The 15,591-nt window shown below is 44.2% G+C and overlaps 1 protein-coding gene across 8 annotated transcripts in view; it reads left to right on the top strand.

The window, feature by feature from the left end:
- The window catches only part of ITGAE (integrin subunit alpha E), a 179,621-nt gene that overhangs the window by 48,506 nt on the left and 115,524 nt on the right, over positions 1-15,591 (top strand). For all 8 annotated transcript variants that reach the window (XR_008889048.1, XR_008889049.1, XM_056559190.1 and 5 more), the window contains 3 exons: positions 12,942-13,068; positions 13,656-13,751; positions 14,522-14,623. Coding sequence is in view for 6 of the 8 variants with exons in the window: in XM_056559190.1 (XP_056415165.1) it covers positions 12,942-13,068; positions 13,656-13,751; positions 14,522-14,623 (325 nt within the window). In the remaining 2 variants the exon portion in view is untranslated. The remainder of the gene's footprint in view (positions 1-12,941; positions 13,069-13,655; positions 13,752-14,521; positions 14,624-15,591) is intronic.

Below are 15,591 nucleotides of genomic sequence, written 5' to 3'. Positions count from 1 at the left end.
AATATGTCCGCTTCCGTGTCCCTAGCTATAAGTTGGGACCACGCTATCTTGGTCCTTTCAAGATTTTGCGCCAGATTAATCCTGTCTCTTACAAACTTCTTCTTCCTCCTTCTCTTCGTATTCCTAATGCCTTTCATGTTTCTCTTCTTAAACCACTTATCATTAACCGTTTCTCTCCCAAATCTGTTTCCCCCACTCCTGTCTCCGGCTCCTCGGACATCTTCTCCGTCAAAGAAATTTTAGCATGTAAAAAGGTCAGAGGGAAAACCTTCTTTTTAGTGGATTGGGAGGGTTGTGGTCCAGAAGAGAGGTCCTGGGAACCTGAGGACAATATCCTGGACAAAAGTCTGGTCCTCAGGTTCTCAGGCTCCAAGAAGAGGGGGAGACCCAAGGGGGGGGGTACTGTTACGCCGAGCGCTCCGGGTCCCCGCTCCTCCCCGGAGCGCTCGCTACACTCCTCTCACTGCAGCGCTCCGGTCGGTTCCACGGACCCGGGGCGCTGCGATACCGCCTCTGGCCGGGATGCGATTCGCGATGCGGGTAGCGCCCGCTCGCGATGCGCACCCCGGCTCCCGTACCTGACTCGCTCTCCGTCAGTTCTGTCCCGGCGCGCGCGGCCCCGCTCCCTAGGGCGCGCGCGCGCCGGGTCTTTGCGATTTAAAGGGCCACTGCGCCGCTGATTGGCGCAGTGGTTCCAATTAGTGTTTACACCTGTGCACTTCCCTATATCACCTCACTTCCCCTTCACTCCCTCGCCGGATCTTGTTGCCTTAGTGCCAGTGAAAGCGTTTCCTTGTGTGTTCCTAGCCTGTGTTCCAGACCTCCTGCCGTTGCCCCTGACTACGATCCTTGCTGCCTGCCCCGACCTTCTGCTACGTCCGACCTTGCTTCTGTCTACTCCCTTGTACCGCGCCTATCTTCAGCAGCCAGAGAGGTTGAGCCGTTGCTAGGGGATACGACCTGGTCACTACCGCCGCAGCAAGACCATCCCGCTTTGCGGCGGGCTCTGGTGAAAACCAGTAGTGACTTAGAACCGATCCTCTAGCACGGTCCACGCCAATCCCTCTCTGGCACAGAGGATCCACTACCTGCCAGCCGGCATCGTGACATTCACATGGCGGAATTTTATAACGGAATCCGGAAAAATTCCACTCGGGAATTCCTCTGCAGCAAATCCCAATGTTTTTAATGGGATTCTGCTGCATCGTTCACATGAAGAATTTCCTAAAGCAGATGTTTTTGTTGCAGAAATTCTGATATAGCTATCCGCCAAACTATGAACATGTTCATTCTTTCAGCAGAATTTTCTCGGAAACGCATTGCTGTTTATGGAGACAGCACATTTTCAAGCAGTCCTAGCATCGGAGGACTATGCTCAGTGCGGTATGCCCGCCTGTGTTTTCAGGGAGGACATTCTGCAAATTTTCAGCTGTGTAAACATGGCCTAAGAGAGCAGAAGGTTCTTAGCCAGACTTCTCTAATCTTTGAGTAGCAGCTCAGTTGTAGGAAATTTCCCCCCCAAAAAAACTACTTAGAAAGTTGCTTCATTTTACATTTAGAAAACAAATTGTATTTTAGAGAACTATTTTGTTGAATATTTACAAAAGCACTCCAAGTTTGTTTGTTTTTTGCCCATATTATGCTCACTTACCATCACTAGTCCTACAGCATCATCTGTTTTATCCCAGCACTGCCACACTTATGATTTTCAACACTGTAACTATGTCATGTGATTACCAGCCTTAATCATAGTGTTTAATGTGTCAGAGGAAGTGGTCTGTCCTAGCTGACATTCTGTGAACTACAGTATGACTTAATCACCCCTTGCCTCCTATCTCCATGTGTATGTTGCTGCTACCTCTATGTGATCAGGATATATAGCACTTATAACACCTCCCCTGAGGGTTTGTTCAGGCGATGCCTTCTTGCAATGTGTTTTTTCTGTGGCAATATTTTGATCAAATCATTGAAAAATGCATAATTTTATCATAATTTTGGGAAATTGCAGTTAAAAACAGGACCAAAAGCCAGTAAAAAAATGAAAAATGTGGTAAAAAATGCAATGTGTGAACATAGTCTGAAGGCTATTCATAAAACATGTTAATATGCTAATATTTTTCTAGAAAACATATTTTCAATAAGTGAAACACATAAAAACGGCACATATTGTAAACTGCCCCAGCCCACTTATGAGCCTAATCATTTCATCTTGGGGAACTCCAGCTCCAGAGGCCTAATGAGATGATCTGCAGTAATGAGGCTCCACCCCTTCTCTGCAAAAAATCTAGAGTGCTGCTTTAAAATATGAGTAACATATCTGAGAACTTGGAAAACTGATTCGGAGTGTCTTACATTCCCGCTGTAATTCCTATATAATAAACTTTAAGGTTTTGTTAAAACAAGTGGATTTACAGCGAGTTTCTTACTGCGAGTTTGAGTGGTGTACTATTTTGTTCCTTTTAAAGTCTTAAGGGCCTAGATATTGTGAGAGGCTAGCCAAAAGTACACACCTGCTGGTGTTGTAGACAAATACTGTTTTAAGGGTACTGGAGCGCATTGTCCTCCCCTCATAAGTGCATACCACCTGCTGGTGTTGTAGACAAATACTGTTTTAAGGGTACTGGAGCGCACTGTCCTCCCCTCATAAGTGCATACCACAAAACTTTAAGGTTTTGTTAAAACAAGTGGGTTTACAGCGAGTTTCTCACTGTGAGTTTGAGTGGTGTACTATTTTGTTCTTGATAAAGCCTTGAGGCCTAGATACTGTGAAAGGACAGCCAAAAGAACACACCTGCTAGTGTTGTAGACAAATACTGTTTTAAGCGTAGTGAAACGTATTGTACTCCTCTCATATACGCTCTAAGTATGTCAGGCAGAAAAGTGCCAGGACATGCACAGAGGAGTGGAAGAGGCCTAAATTCATCAGGGAGAGGTCACAGCAGACTAGGGGCAAGTGACAGCAGGAGTCGCAGCGAGAGGCCTGAGCTCCCTTTATCAATTAGCGTTCGTGTCTCTACCAGCAACCCATCTGCCGTCATTGATTGGTTAACATGGTTATCTACTTCATCAATAGTGACATCTGACACCCCCAGTCAACAGTCGGTGGATTCCTCAGACACAACCCTCAGTTGGCATGGCCCGGGAGCAGTCCCTGTCCTCCCATTGCCTCTGTCCTATGCTGTTCCCTCCCCCACAAAAGTATCTTATGCTGTGGGTTCAGCTCCACTATTTAGTGAGGACGATCTACTAGAGGACAGTCAGCAGCTACTGCCCAGCCAAGTAGTGGAGACGGGCAAGTAGGGATGAGGAGAGTGGCATGTGAGGTGATGTTGCAAACATTCAGGCTCCTGAAGCACACACTTTTGAGGAACCTAAAGGAGGACATCAGTGACGTGCAGATACAACTCGATGATGATGAAGCCAATCATACTTGGGTGCCGGGTGCAGAAGGGGCTTCATCATCATCAGGAGAACAGGGTTGCAGGTTGCCCGTGAGGCAGCAGCTGAGCCAACTAGGTGGTAGCATGGTTGGCAGTCAGCATGGTGGCAGAAGTGGAAATTCTGGAGCCAAACGTGCCCGGGGTAGACCACCTGCTTCGCAGGAGCCTACCTTCCCGGGAGGTAGTGGAACAGGGGTTCCTGGAGTCGGCGGCAGTAGCAGTAAATCAGTGCGGAAAATCAGCTACTCGGTGGTGTGGCAGTTTTTCATCAAGCATCCGGACTATGTGAACCTGGCCACATGCAAGATGTGTCGGCAGAAGGTGAAGTGTGACCAGGTTCCCAATGTTAGCACCACGGCCCTATGTCAACATATGCAGCATCACCATAAAGTGGCCTGGGAGAACTGTGGCTCCGATGTGGTGGTCCAGCCTTTTGCATCATTCAGTGGCACGTTGTTTCAGCCAGCCAAGCTGTGTGTCATACCCATCTTCTGTCATTCCAGATGCTACTGCTCCTCCTACTTCTAGTCAGTCATTCCACCAACGGTGCAGAAGCTGAATGTACTCTTGTCCAAGTTGCTGGTGCTGCAGTCCCTCCCTTTACAAATGGTGGACTCTGCACCTTTCAGAGAACTGATGACTGGTGCCGAGCCAAGGTGGAGAGTCCCAAGCCATAATTTCTTTGCACAGAAGGCAGTACCAGCCCTGCACAATTTTGTGGAACAGAAGGTTGGCCAGTTCTTGAGCCTGTCGGTGTGTACCAAAGTGCACGGCAACGCCAACGTGTTGAACTGTAACTATAGTCAGGGACAATACATGTCCTTTACGGCCCACTGGGTAAATGTGTTTCCTGTACAGCCACAACAGCAACTTGGACAGGTCACACCGCTTCTGCCTCCACGCTCTCAGGCGGTTGGTCCTGTGACAGTGTGCGACTCCGCCTCCTCATCCTCCACCGTGTCCTCAGCCTCCACTGCACGGACAAGTCTCAGTGCCCCTCCAGCATACCATGTGTGCAGGGCACAGCAGTACAGATAGCTAACGAATTGGGGTACAGATGGCTAGCGAATGATCTATTTTAATCAGCAGCCGTTAATGCCAAAATATATGTCATGATGCATCCTGAGTCCTTACCACCTGAGCAAAGACTGTGTTTTTAATGTATCAACTACACTCATTATTTTAAATGAACTAAATAAAGCATTATCATTTTAGAGGGGATTTCTAGTTTAGGGCTAACCCCTTTGGGGGGGAAAACCCAAAAGTTGTTGTTTATATTATTTTTGCCCTGAATCCTCAGGGATTTTTGTTGAACAGGGCACAGCAGTGTAACACTGCATCCCCTAACATTTGATTTGCGACGTTTCCACACGTTGGAATTCCACCCTCCATATGTTGGACTGACTGTACGAACAGAGAAAAGCCATCACCGATTTCTTGATGATCCAAGCGGATAGGGGGACTCTCCTGTGTAACTTCAATGTCAACCAGTGGCAGCTCAAACGTGACACCTGCCGTTTTCTCAGGCCCTTTGAGGAAGCTACATCATTAGTCAGTCGCCGGGATGAACAACATCATTCCACTGCTTCATGTACTACAACACATGTTGGAAACGATGGCTGGTCAGAGCACTGGAGATGTGGCGCCTGCATCTCACGGCCACATGAGACCTGTGGGGGCTGAACTGGAAGAGGAGGAGGGGCACAGTTGAGCACAGTTTAGGTTTGCGATATGGGCATTTTTTCTAGTCATCTGACAGGAAAGGAGGAGCAGGAGCGGCCAGAGGAGCTAGAGGTTTATGAGGAAGGTGAGACAGAGGACCCTGACACACTTTGGCAGTGTGCAGTGGAGATGGAGGCAGGGAATACCTCCGAGTCACTTGCACAGATGGCATGATGCATGCTCACTTGCTTGTGTAGTGACCGCCGAATTGTCACCATTCGGCAGCGGAATGACTTCTGGCTCTCCACCTTATTGGACTCTCGCTATCAGCACAAAATGGGGGTCTTTTTTACACCCACTGAGAGGGAGGACAAGCTGACCTACTACAGAGACATCCTACGTAGTCAGTTGGCTGATGCCTATCTGTGTCATCGTCCATCCTCTCGCTAGTCTGACTCAGTGGGGGGGGGGGGTGCCTCTGCGCTCACCTTCCACTGTCATGGCTGCTGGGGAGGGGTGGGGTAGCAGGAGCAGGAGCAGTACCAGCTCCATGACAGCAGTATCAGCTACAGTCATTGATGAGTAGCTTTCTTCACCCGCACAGTGAAGCAACTCATCAGCAGCAGGTAGACCTGGAGCAGGACCTGAACCAGCAGGTGGTGGCATACCCTGAACCAGCAGGTGGTGGCATACCTTGACATGACCATGCCAATACACCCTGAAAATTCGCTGGACTTCAGGGCAGCCAAACATGATTTGTGGCCGCAACTAGCAGAATTTGCCCTGGAAAAGCTGTCCTGCTCGGCAAGTAGTCTGCCATCAAAGCAGGTCTTTAGTGCGGCGGGGGGCCATAATAACCCCAAAGAGAACTCGTCTGTCCACGAAAAATGTGAAGAGACTGACCTTTGTGAAGATGAATCAGGCAGGGATCAGCCAGGATTTCCATCCACCAATGCCTGATGCATCAGAGTAGATTGACCATTGTGCCACACCAACACTTCACAAATATGGATAGTGCAAAAAAGATTTAATGCGCTGCTCCCCAGTTAGAGACATTCCTGCGCATCAGACCACAAGGAAGTATTGAGGAAATGCATTACGTAAAACTTAACTTTTAATAATATTCTTAGGATAAAATATATGTACCCCAAATTTTTGGGAAATCAAACAAAAGGAAAGGTGTGCAAAAAACACCATGTGCCACCTACACCACCAATTATTGATGTGATGCAAAGACCTCTAAAAGGTGGAAGGGAAAAACGTATTGTCCATTGTAACCGGTGGGGGTAAAAACTTCACCTGTGAGGCCCAACTCTCGCATTATTAATTCCCTTCTTGACAAGTGTTACTTTTAAGGGCGGCCCCACACAGGAACCTCTCCTTATTTCCCCCTACAAACACTGCCAGGGTTTTTTGCGTGGAAATTGAGAGAGTTTCCTGTGTGGGGGCTGCCCTTTTTAGGGTGAGTAACACTTGCCAAGAAGGGAATTAATAAAGCGAGAGTAGGGCCTTAGAGGGCAAGCTTTTACCCCTACCTGCTGCAATGGACAATACATTGTTCCCTTCCACCTTTCGAGGAAAGTGTTACTTGTCTTAAAAAGGGCGGCCACACACAGGAACCGATTTTCACCTAAAAACCCTGGGAAATGGCAGTGTTTGTCGGTGGAAATAGGGCGAGATTCCTGTGTGGGGCCGCCCTTTTTAGGGCGAGTAACACTTGCCAAGAAGGAAATTAATAATGCGAGAGTAGGGCCTTACAGGGGAAGTTTTTACCCCCACCTGTTACAATAGACCATACGTTGTTCCTTCCACCTTTTAGAGGTCTTTGATCACATCAATACTTGGTAGTGTAGGTGGCACATTGTGTTTTTTGCACACCTTTCTTTTGTTTGATTTAAAAAAAAAAATGTCCATATATTTTATCCTAAGCATATTATTAAAAGTTAAGTTTTACATAATGCATATCCTCAATACTTACTTGTGCACACTAACACTTTTACAAAAGATTTCCGTTTTCTTCTGCCTACCTGCCTCAGCTACTATTCTAATCCTGCCACCTGCATGATGCCATACATCTAATGCCAAGTTCTACTTTTTTCACCCACCTTCATCACCGGGTACTGGTATTGCCACCCACCGCACCACTCTGTGACCAGGTCACTTTCAGGACTCCTGATGCTGCTGCCATCTTCAGGCTGTTTCATTCTGCCACCATGTGCTCTCCTCGTGCTGATGCCACTTTCAGGCTGTCTCATTTTGCCACCAAATGTTATCCTCATGCTGATGCTAGCTCCAGGCTGTCTCATTCTGCCACCATATGTTCTCCTCATGCTGATGCCAGCTCCAAGCTGTCTCATATTGCCACCATATGTTCTCCTGATGCTGCTGCCACCTCCAGGCTGTGTAATTCAGCCACTATATATTTTCCTCATGCTGCCACAAACTCCAGGCTGTGTCATTTACCCACTATGTGGTCTCCTTATGCTGCCACCAACTCCAGGCTGTGTCATTCAGCCACTATATAGTTTCCTCATGCTTCCGCCACCTCCAGACTGTGTCATTCTGCCACTATATGTCTCCTCATGCTGCCGCCATATCCACGCTGTGTCATACAGGCTGTCAGGGACCGACTGGGGGGACAGGGAGAGTGAGCCCTAAACTGAACCTAAAAAATCTCTCCCTGCCTACTAGTGTTGAGCGGCATAGGCCATATTCGAATTCGCGAATATTCGCGAATATATGGACGAATATTCGTCATATTCGCGAATATTCGCATATTCGTAATAGTCTCGTTTTATTTTCGCATATGCGAATATTCGCGCATGCGAAAATTAACATATGCGAAAATTTGTAAATACAAAAATTAACGTATGCGAAAATTCGCATATGCGGAAATTAGCATATGTAACTTTTCGCATATGCGAAAATTCGCACACCAGTCTCACACAGTAGTATTAGAGCCTTGTTACACCACATAAGCTGGAAGCAGAGAGGGATGATCAATGTGATGTGTACTGTGAATAAAAAAAACAAAAAAAAAAAACGAATATTCGTAATTACGAATTAGCGCTATATTCGCGAATATTCGCGAATTCGCGAATATGCGATATTCGCGAATAAAATTCGAATTGCGAATATTCGCGAGCAGCACTACTGCCTACTTGCCCATCCATCCTAAACAATGGATCGACAACTGGGAGCCGGTCCCTTCCTGCGCTAAAGTGCAGTGGCGTAAAAACAAATAATAAACATAGTCGGTCACAGGCCAGAAACAGAAACCTACTAGACAACCAGATATACCAGACAGAATACAAATACTAACAGGGCAGAATGTAAACTCACAAACAGAGCAGAATATAGTGAATTAAGAAACAGTTCATAAACCAGATATCAGATAAACGGCAGACATGATAAAATGAACAAGACTTGGCATGATATGAGTATACAGCAAAATCCAGGAGATGAAGGGGATAGCGGAAGAACCGATAGCCAAAACACTAAAACTGAACAGGTAAAGTAGAACACTGTTCAAGTACAAAGAATAGATCAACCAAACAGAATATAAATATAAGACACTGTTCACACTGGGAAACAGAATATACAAACTGGACTTCATAAAAAAGGATACAAGAACACCAAACTCTACAACGTAGAGGAACACTGGTCAGGATACTAGACAGGATATTTCTCAAGATACAAGACTGGTACAAGTACAAACTAGACTCAGACACAGTGTGAACACCAACAAAGCTGAACAGACATAATCCTAAAACCAATAAATCTAACACAGACTAAAAGCTACAATGAACAAGACTATTTAACCATGGCTAAAACTCAGATAATATCACAAGATAAATACAAGGTGCAAGTTCAAGCAGACATGGAAGTGCATTGCACCAACAGACATGGTGGCATTAACTAAAATAACCAGCCACTGGAATACTGACTGAGCTGAACTGACTGAGTTATATAGCCACACTCGCCTAGTACACGTGTGAAAGGCTTAACTCTTACACGCCTGGAAGAAAAGCACAAAAAACAGATAATGCATGAAAAACAAGGTCTGAACAGGGCCTAAAACGGGAAAATGCAAAAACAAATAAACAGACATTACACAGGCAGTATATGGTCTCCTAATGCTGCCACCACCTCCACGCTGTTTCATTCAGCCACTATATGGTCTCCTCATGCTTCCGCCACCTCCAGACTGTGTCAGTCAGACACTGTATGTTCTCCTCATGCTGTCGCAAACTCCAGGCTTTGTCATTCAGCCACTATGTGGTCTCCTCATGCTGCCGCCAACTCCAGGCTGTGTCATTCAGCCACTATGTGGTCTCCTCATGTTGCCGCCAACTCCAGGCTGTGTTATTCAGCCACTATATGGTCTCCTCATGCTGCCACCACCTCCATGCTGTGTCATTTAGACACTATATGGTCTCCTCATGCTTCCGCCACCTCCAGGCTCTGTGTCATTCAGCCACTATATGTTCTTCTCATGCTGCCGCAAATTCCAGGCTGTGTCATTCAGCCACTATATGCTGCTGCCAACTCCAGTCTGTGTCATTCAGCCACTATGTTGTCTCCTTATGCTGCCACCTGCTCCAGGCATTTTCATTCAGCCACTATATGTTCTTCTCATGCTTCCGTCACCTCCACACTGTGTCGTTCAGCCACTATGTGGTCTCCACATGCTTCCGCCACCTCCAGGCTGTGTAATTCTGCCATTATATGTTCTCCTCATGCTGCCCCAAACTCCAGGCTGTGTCATTCAGCCACTATATGCTGCCGACAAATCCAGGCTGTGTCATTCAACCACTATGTGGTCTCCTCATGCTGCCGCCAACTCCGGGCTGTCTCATTCAGCCACTATATGTTCTCCTCATGCTGCCGCCACCTCCATGCTGTCTCATTCAGCCACTATATGGTCTCCTCATGCTGCCGCCACCTCCACGCTGTTTCATTCAGCCACCATATGTTCTCCTCATGCTGCCTCAAACTCCAGGCTGTGTCATTCAGCCACTATATGCTGCCGCCAACTCCAGGCTGTGTCAATCAGCCACTATATTGTCATCATGCTGCTGCCGCCACCTGCACTCTGTGTCATTCAGCCACTATATGTTCTCCTCATGCTGCCGCCACCTCCAGGTTGTGTCATTCAGCTACTATATGTTCTCCTCATGCTGCCTCAACTCCACTCTGTGTCATTCAGCCACTATGTGGTCTCCTCGTGTTGCCGCCAACTCCAGGCTGTGTCATTCAGCCACTATATGGTCTCCTCATGCTGCCGCCACCTCCACGCGGTGTCATTCAGGCACTATATGGTCTCCTCATGCTGCCGCCACCTCCATGTTGTGTCATTCAGCCACTATAAGGTCTCTTCATGCTTCCACCACCTCCAGGCTGTGTTATTCAGCCACTTTATGTTCTCCACATGCTGCTGCAAACTCCTGGTTGTGTCATTCAGCCACTATATGCTGCCGCCAACTCCAATCTGTGTCATTCAGCTACTATGTGGTCTCCTCATGCTGCCGCCACCTCCACTCTGTGTCATTCAGCCACTATATGGTCTCCTCATACCGATGCCACCTCCAAGCTCTGTCATTGTGCTGCTCTGCAACAGTGATTCTTATAGCGACGCCTCTGATCTGCATGTCATACTGAATAACAGTATTATTTCACTAACCCAGCAAACACCCTAGTTACAGCAAGGCAAAGTGTTCTACACCCTATTGAGGCTCTCTGTAGGCCAGAAATAGCCATTTTTAATAGTGATTTGCTGCAAATAAATTCAGACCGAAACAAAACTTTTCGGAAAATTCGGCGAATCAGCCGGATCGAATTTTTTAAGAATCCGCTCATCTCTAATTTTAGTGCTTCAACTTCTACCTTGTGACTTACAAGCAGAGGCAAATAAACAGAAAATATGTTACAGGTGTTAAATCTGTAACCAGTGACCTGCTCCATAAACATCAGAGAGATTATACGGATTTTGAGAGGCTTATGACACACTTTTGACTTTTTTGATAAGTTGTTGGTGTCTAAACAAAATTATATCTTTCGAAAATTAAGCACATTTCCTGTGTGTTACAGAGGTTATTTCTCTTTTAAATTCACAACACAGCTGTGGTGCACGTTCAAGAAAATGTTCTTATGTATACACCCACAAGCCCAAAGGCAAATATATAAAAAATGTGGCCAATACACACATGGGTTCTCTTGGCCTCAAAGTATTGAATAATGTAGTCTTCTGCTCTATTAACAGAAATGGCACAGTCCATAGGTTACCATGTAAAAGTGGTTATCTAACCATAGTAACACAGAGTAATTGTACCAAGAGGTCTCTTTGAGCATCAATTATATCTACAGCTGTGACCTTCAAGACCTTAGACATCAAACATTTTTTTAACTTTAGATTAAACCCCATCATTTTTTTTTTGTGCCTTGCCTTGTCTTTTCAGAGGTCTACTTTAAAGTTTATGTAAAAGAGATTTAGACATTTTAGCCAAGGTCAGAGTAAGACTCAAGAATGTAAAATTTAAAATTTATAGGGGTATTCCAGGCAAAACCTTTTTTATATATATCAACTGGCTCCGGAAAGTTAAACAGATTTGTAAATTACTTCTATTAAAAAATCTTAATCCTTCCAATAGTTATTAGCTTCTGAAGTTTTCTGTCTAACTGCTCAATGATGATGTCACATCCCGGGAGCTGTGCATGATGGGAGAATATCCCCATAGGAACTGCACAGCTCCCGGGACGTGAGTCATCAGAAAGCAGTTAGACAGAAAATAACAACTCAACTTCAGAAGCTAATAACTATTGGAAGGATTAAGATTTTTTAATAGAAGTAAAATAGTGAGGTTTATTCTAAAGTAAAAAAAAAAAATTGGGGAAATGCTTGTTCAAAATATCGCTCATAGTTAAAAGATGGGAAAAAAAATTCTCATAAAGGTTTTCAGCCATTTTAGCCACTACCATTGTTAACATGCTCCATGAATTATATTTCTGTGGCAAAGCAGCCACAAGCAAGCCTGAGATTACAGGTGCCATTTACTAAAGTAGAGTAAAGTACATTGCCATCTCTGAATTGACCTCGCTTTGCTATCAAGTGGTATTATTAGTTATTAAGCTTAAAGAGGTATTCCCTTGTTTTATCCATGCCCCCTCCATTCATGTCTATGGGAGGGGGCATGATGGCCGCCACGCCCCCTCCCATAGACATGAATGGAGGGGGCGTGGCGTGATCTCACGTCCCCAGACCCGGAAACCCAGAGGTTTCCGAAACTGGAGATTCAGCACCCGCATAGAATGTGGGTGCTGCAGGGAGATCGCGGGGGGTCTCAGTAGCGGGCCCCCCGCGATCAGACATCTTATCCCCTATTGTTTGGATAGGGGATAAAATGTTTTTGCCCGGAATACCCCTTTAAGGTTTGGTGGAGGAGGGATAATAGTCAAAGCAGAATGCCAAAGAATCATCCACTGGGTCCAGTTTCTGACCAATAAAGGACCTTGAAGGTCCAATTGAGGGAAATCCCATTCTTAGCTTATTTAGAGTACATAACTCATTTCCAGGGCAGTTCTTTTTCAGAACTTCTCTCTTTGCTCTCTCCTCTGAGTCCTTGTGAGTGAGATAATTGAGATGGTCTTATAGACTTACTTTATGAGACTGTTTGGTCAAATAACACTGAACAAGAGAATGTGTACTTCTCCCAGCTCCTTCTAGTGATCAATCAGGTTCTAAATAGAATCTCAAAAGGTTTTTTTTTTTATTTTTTTTTTAACAGCAGCGCCTATTTAAGTAACTTTGCAGTTTTTTCTTCACTCCTATATCCTATACAGACATGCCAGCAGTTCAAGAGGCAGAATAAGAAAACCACAACGGGTGAATTAAATGGAGTTTGCTTACTACATATCAATGAAAATGGCTCTTTAAAGGAGAGGGTTTATCCCAATCTTACAACAACTGGTATGTATGGTGTTTTTGCTATTGATCATTGTTATTGGACAGATATATAACCTATGGCAACTAACCTGAAAGTGTATGTCATTTTCCCAATGTAAACTGCTGTTGCTGCCGTTTTAATAAGCAACCCAATGTATAAACCATATTACGACTCAGCTAAAAGGGTTTTCTCTCTTACATTTATCACCTCACAGTGGGATAGGCGGTTAATGTTTGATTTATCTGTAGAGAACCCCATAGGCTGCTAGAGCTCCACTGTTCCTCTACCTATTGATGGTTGCTGTGGAAAGAAGTTAGATGGCGCAATGGCTGAGCATGCACTTGGCCTGTTCTCTACAAGCCTACGGTAAATTCTAGTGATGAGTGGGATCCCAGTGATTGGACTTCTTTGTGAAAATGTTATATGTCAATTGAAGGGGAATATGGATACTGCAATATCTGATTATTCCAGTTATGTATGCCAAAAATTGTTACACCTATGGAATGTTCAGATTCTTGTTTAAATTTTGATTTTCTTTAAATTACAAAATTGGCTCAAATGTATTTATATTGTAGATTTGATTGATTCTAGTACCTTATATTTCATGCAGTGTTTGACTTTCTGGAGGAGAAGAAGAAGATGAAGAAAGACAACAGCAACAACAACAACAATAACAACACTATTGATCGACCAATACTCAATATAGGTGAATGATGTTGGGGTTAAAGCTCAGAATGCTGAGACATAATGTAAAAAGAATTTCTTTATAAAAGTGTTTAAGTGATCTGGATTTTTTTTATATATTTTGTTAGCAGAAAGTAGAATAGTACTAATAATCGGTATGCACTCCTAAGACAGCAGGGACTGTACAAAATACATTGCAAAGGTCAAATCAGAAGCGTACATCCAAAAACAGGAGGTAATAATTTACCTCTGTATGTCTCCAGTTTAATTACAGCAGCTCATGATGGGGGAGATTTATCATTGCATTTAGAGCTTTTTTTTTTGCTTGCTCCAGACAAACAAAATGTCGCACGTGCGTCTAACCCCTTTTGTTTTTGCGACTTTTGTGGGTAGGAATAAAGTAACAAACAGCTACTTTACTTTACATAAGCAACTTTTAGTTTTCACTTCGCAGTGGTCACGAATTTATGAAGGCTTAAAAAAATGCCTTTGGAAAGTACTATTAAAAATGTTTTTTTTTAAACTGGGACTTTATGTGCAGAAAACTCGCAGAGGAGAGGAGGAATAATACAAAGTCGTGTTCTGAAGTATTTATTGTTTTTTTGTTTTTTTGTTTTTTTTTTGCTTATGGGAGGCAAATTTCTCAACCCCCTGTGATAGTATGATACATATGTCGCACATAAGCAAAACCAAAGCAAAAAAATATGACTTCAAAACTCACTTTAAAATTTCCCCCATTGAGACTTCTTACATTACATTCCCACTAATTATTTTGATTACTCTTTCTTTTAGCTGTAACTTTTACCGACAAATTCCTGGACTCAAAGAAAGACAATAAACATGACTCAAACAGTAATAACAATAACAACATTTATGACATTGATGAAGAAGGTGGTAGGTATTTTGCTCTTTAAACTGTTTACTTTGTTCACTCTGATTCATGTCACTTTTAACACATATATTTTTTTAACTTTCTTATGTGTTCACTGTAGCAGTAAATACAATGTTACAACATGTAAACTCAGCAAATAACTTCAATTATTAATACAAAGGTCCAAAAGTATTTAGCATAACCTAGGAATAATTGCTGAATGGAGCGAGTGACTAAACTTCATCCCCATGACCGGTATAATAGTCAGTCATGCAAAATAAACCATCTATAAGACCAGTGGTGGTGAGTACTGATTGTTCACCCCCAGCACAAGGCTAGCCTGTGTTTTGAAGATAGCCAGTGATTCCTAGAATAAAACAGGTGAATGCAAAGAGATTTCAGCATCATGATATCATTTAAAGTTAAGACTGAGCCATTAGTGTTGAGCACGAATATTCGTAATGCAAATATTTATCGCGAATATTGGGACTTCGCCATTTCGCGAATATTTAGAATATAGTGCTAAATATTTGTAATGACGAATATTTTTTTTCACATGCTAATTTTTATGCAAATTTTCCATGCATGAACATAGCGAATATGTGAATTTTGCGAACATAGGACGAATAATTGTCAATATATTCACGAAATATCACGAATTCGAATATGGCCCCTGCCACTCATCACTAGGAGCCATTTTTGGTTACTGGTTTATACTCTTGCTAATGCAGAGCCCCATCTCTCTGACACACATATACAGTCACAGGGTTTTTAAAGGGGTACTCCACCCCTAGACATCTTATCCCCTATTCAAAGAATAGGGGATAAGATTTCTGATTGCAGGGGTTTCGCCGCTGGGCACCCCCGCATTCTACCATGCGGCACCCACCTGTAATGGCTTCCGGAACCGCTGGAGGCCCTCAGGCTAATACCATCCTGACCACGGGGACGTAAGACCGTGACATCACGACTCCGCCCGGTGTCACGTCAC

This window comes from Hyla sarda, chromosome 2 (assembly GCF_029499605.1).
Source record: "Hyla sarda isolate aHylSar1 chromosome 2, aHylSar1.hap1, whole genome shotgun sequence".
In the NCBI taxonomy this organism is placed as follows: Eukaryota; Metazoa; Chordata; class Amphibia; order Anura; family Hylidae; genus Hyla; species Hyla sarda.
This window is presented reverse-complemented; position numbering and strand designations above follow the sequence as displayed.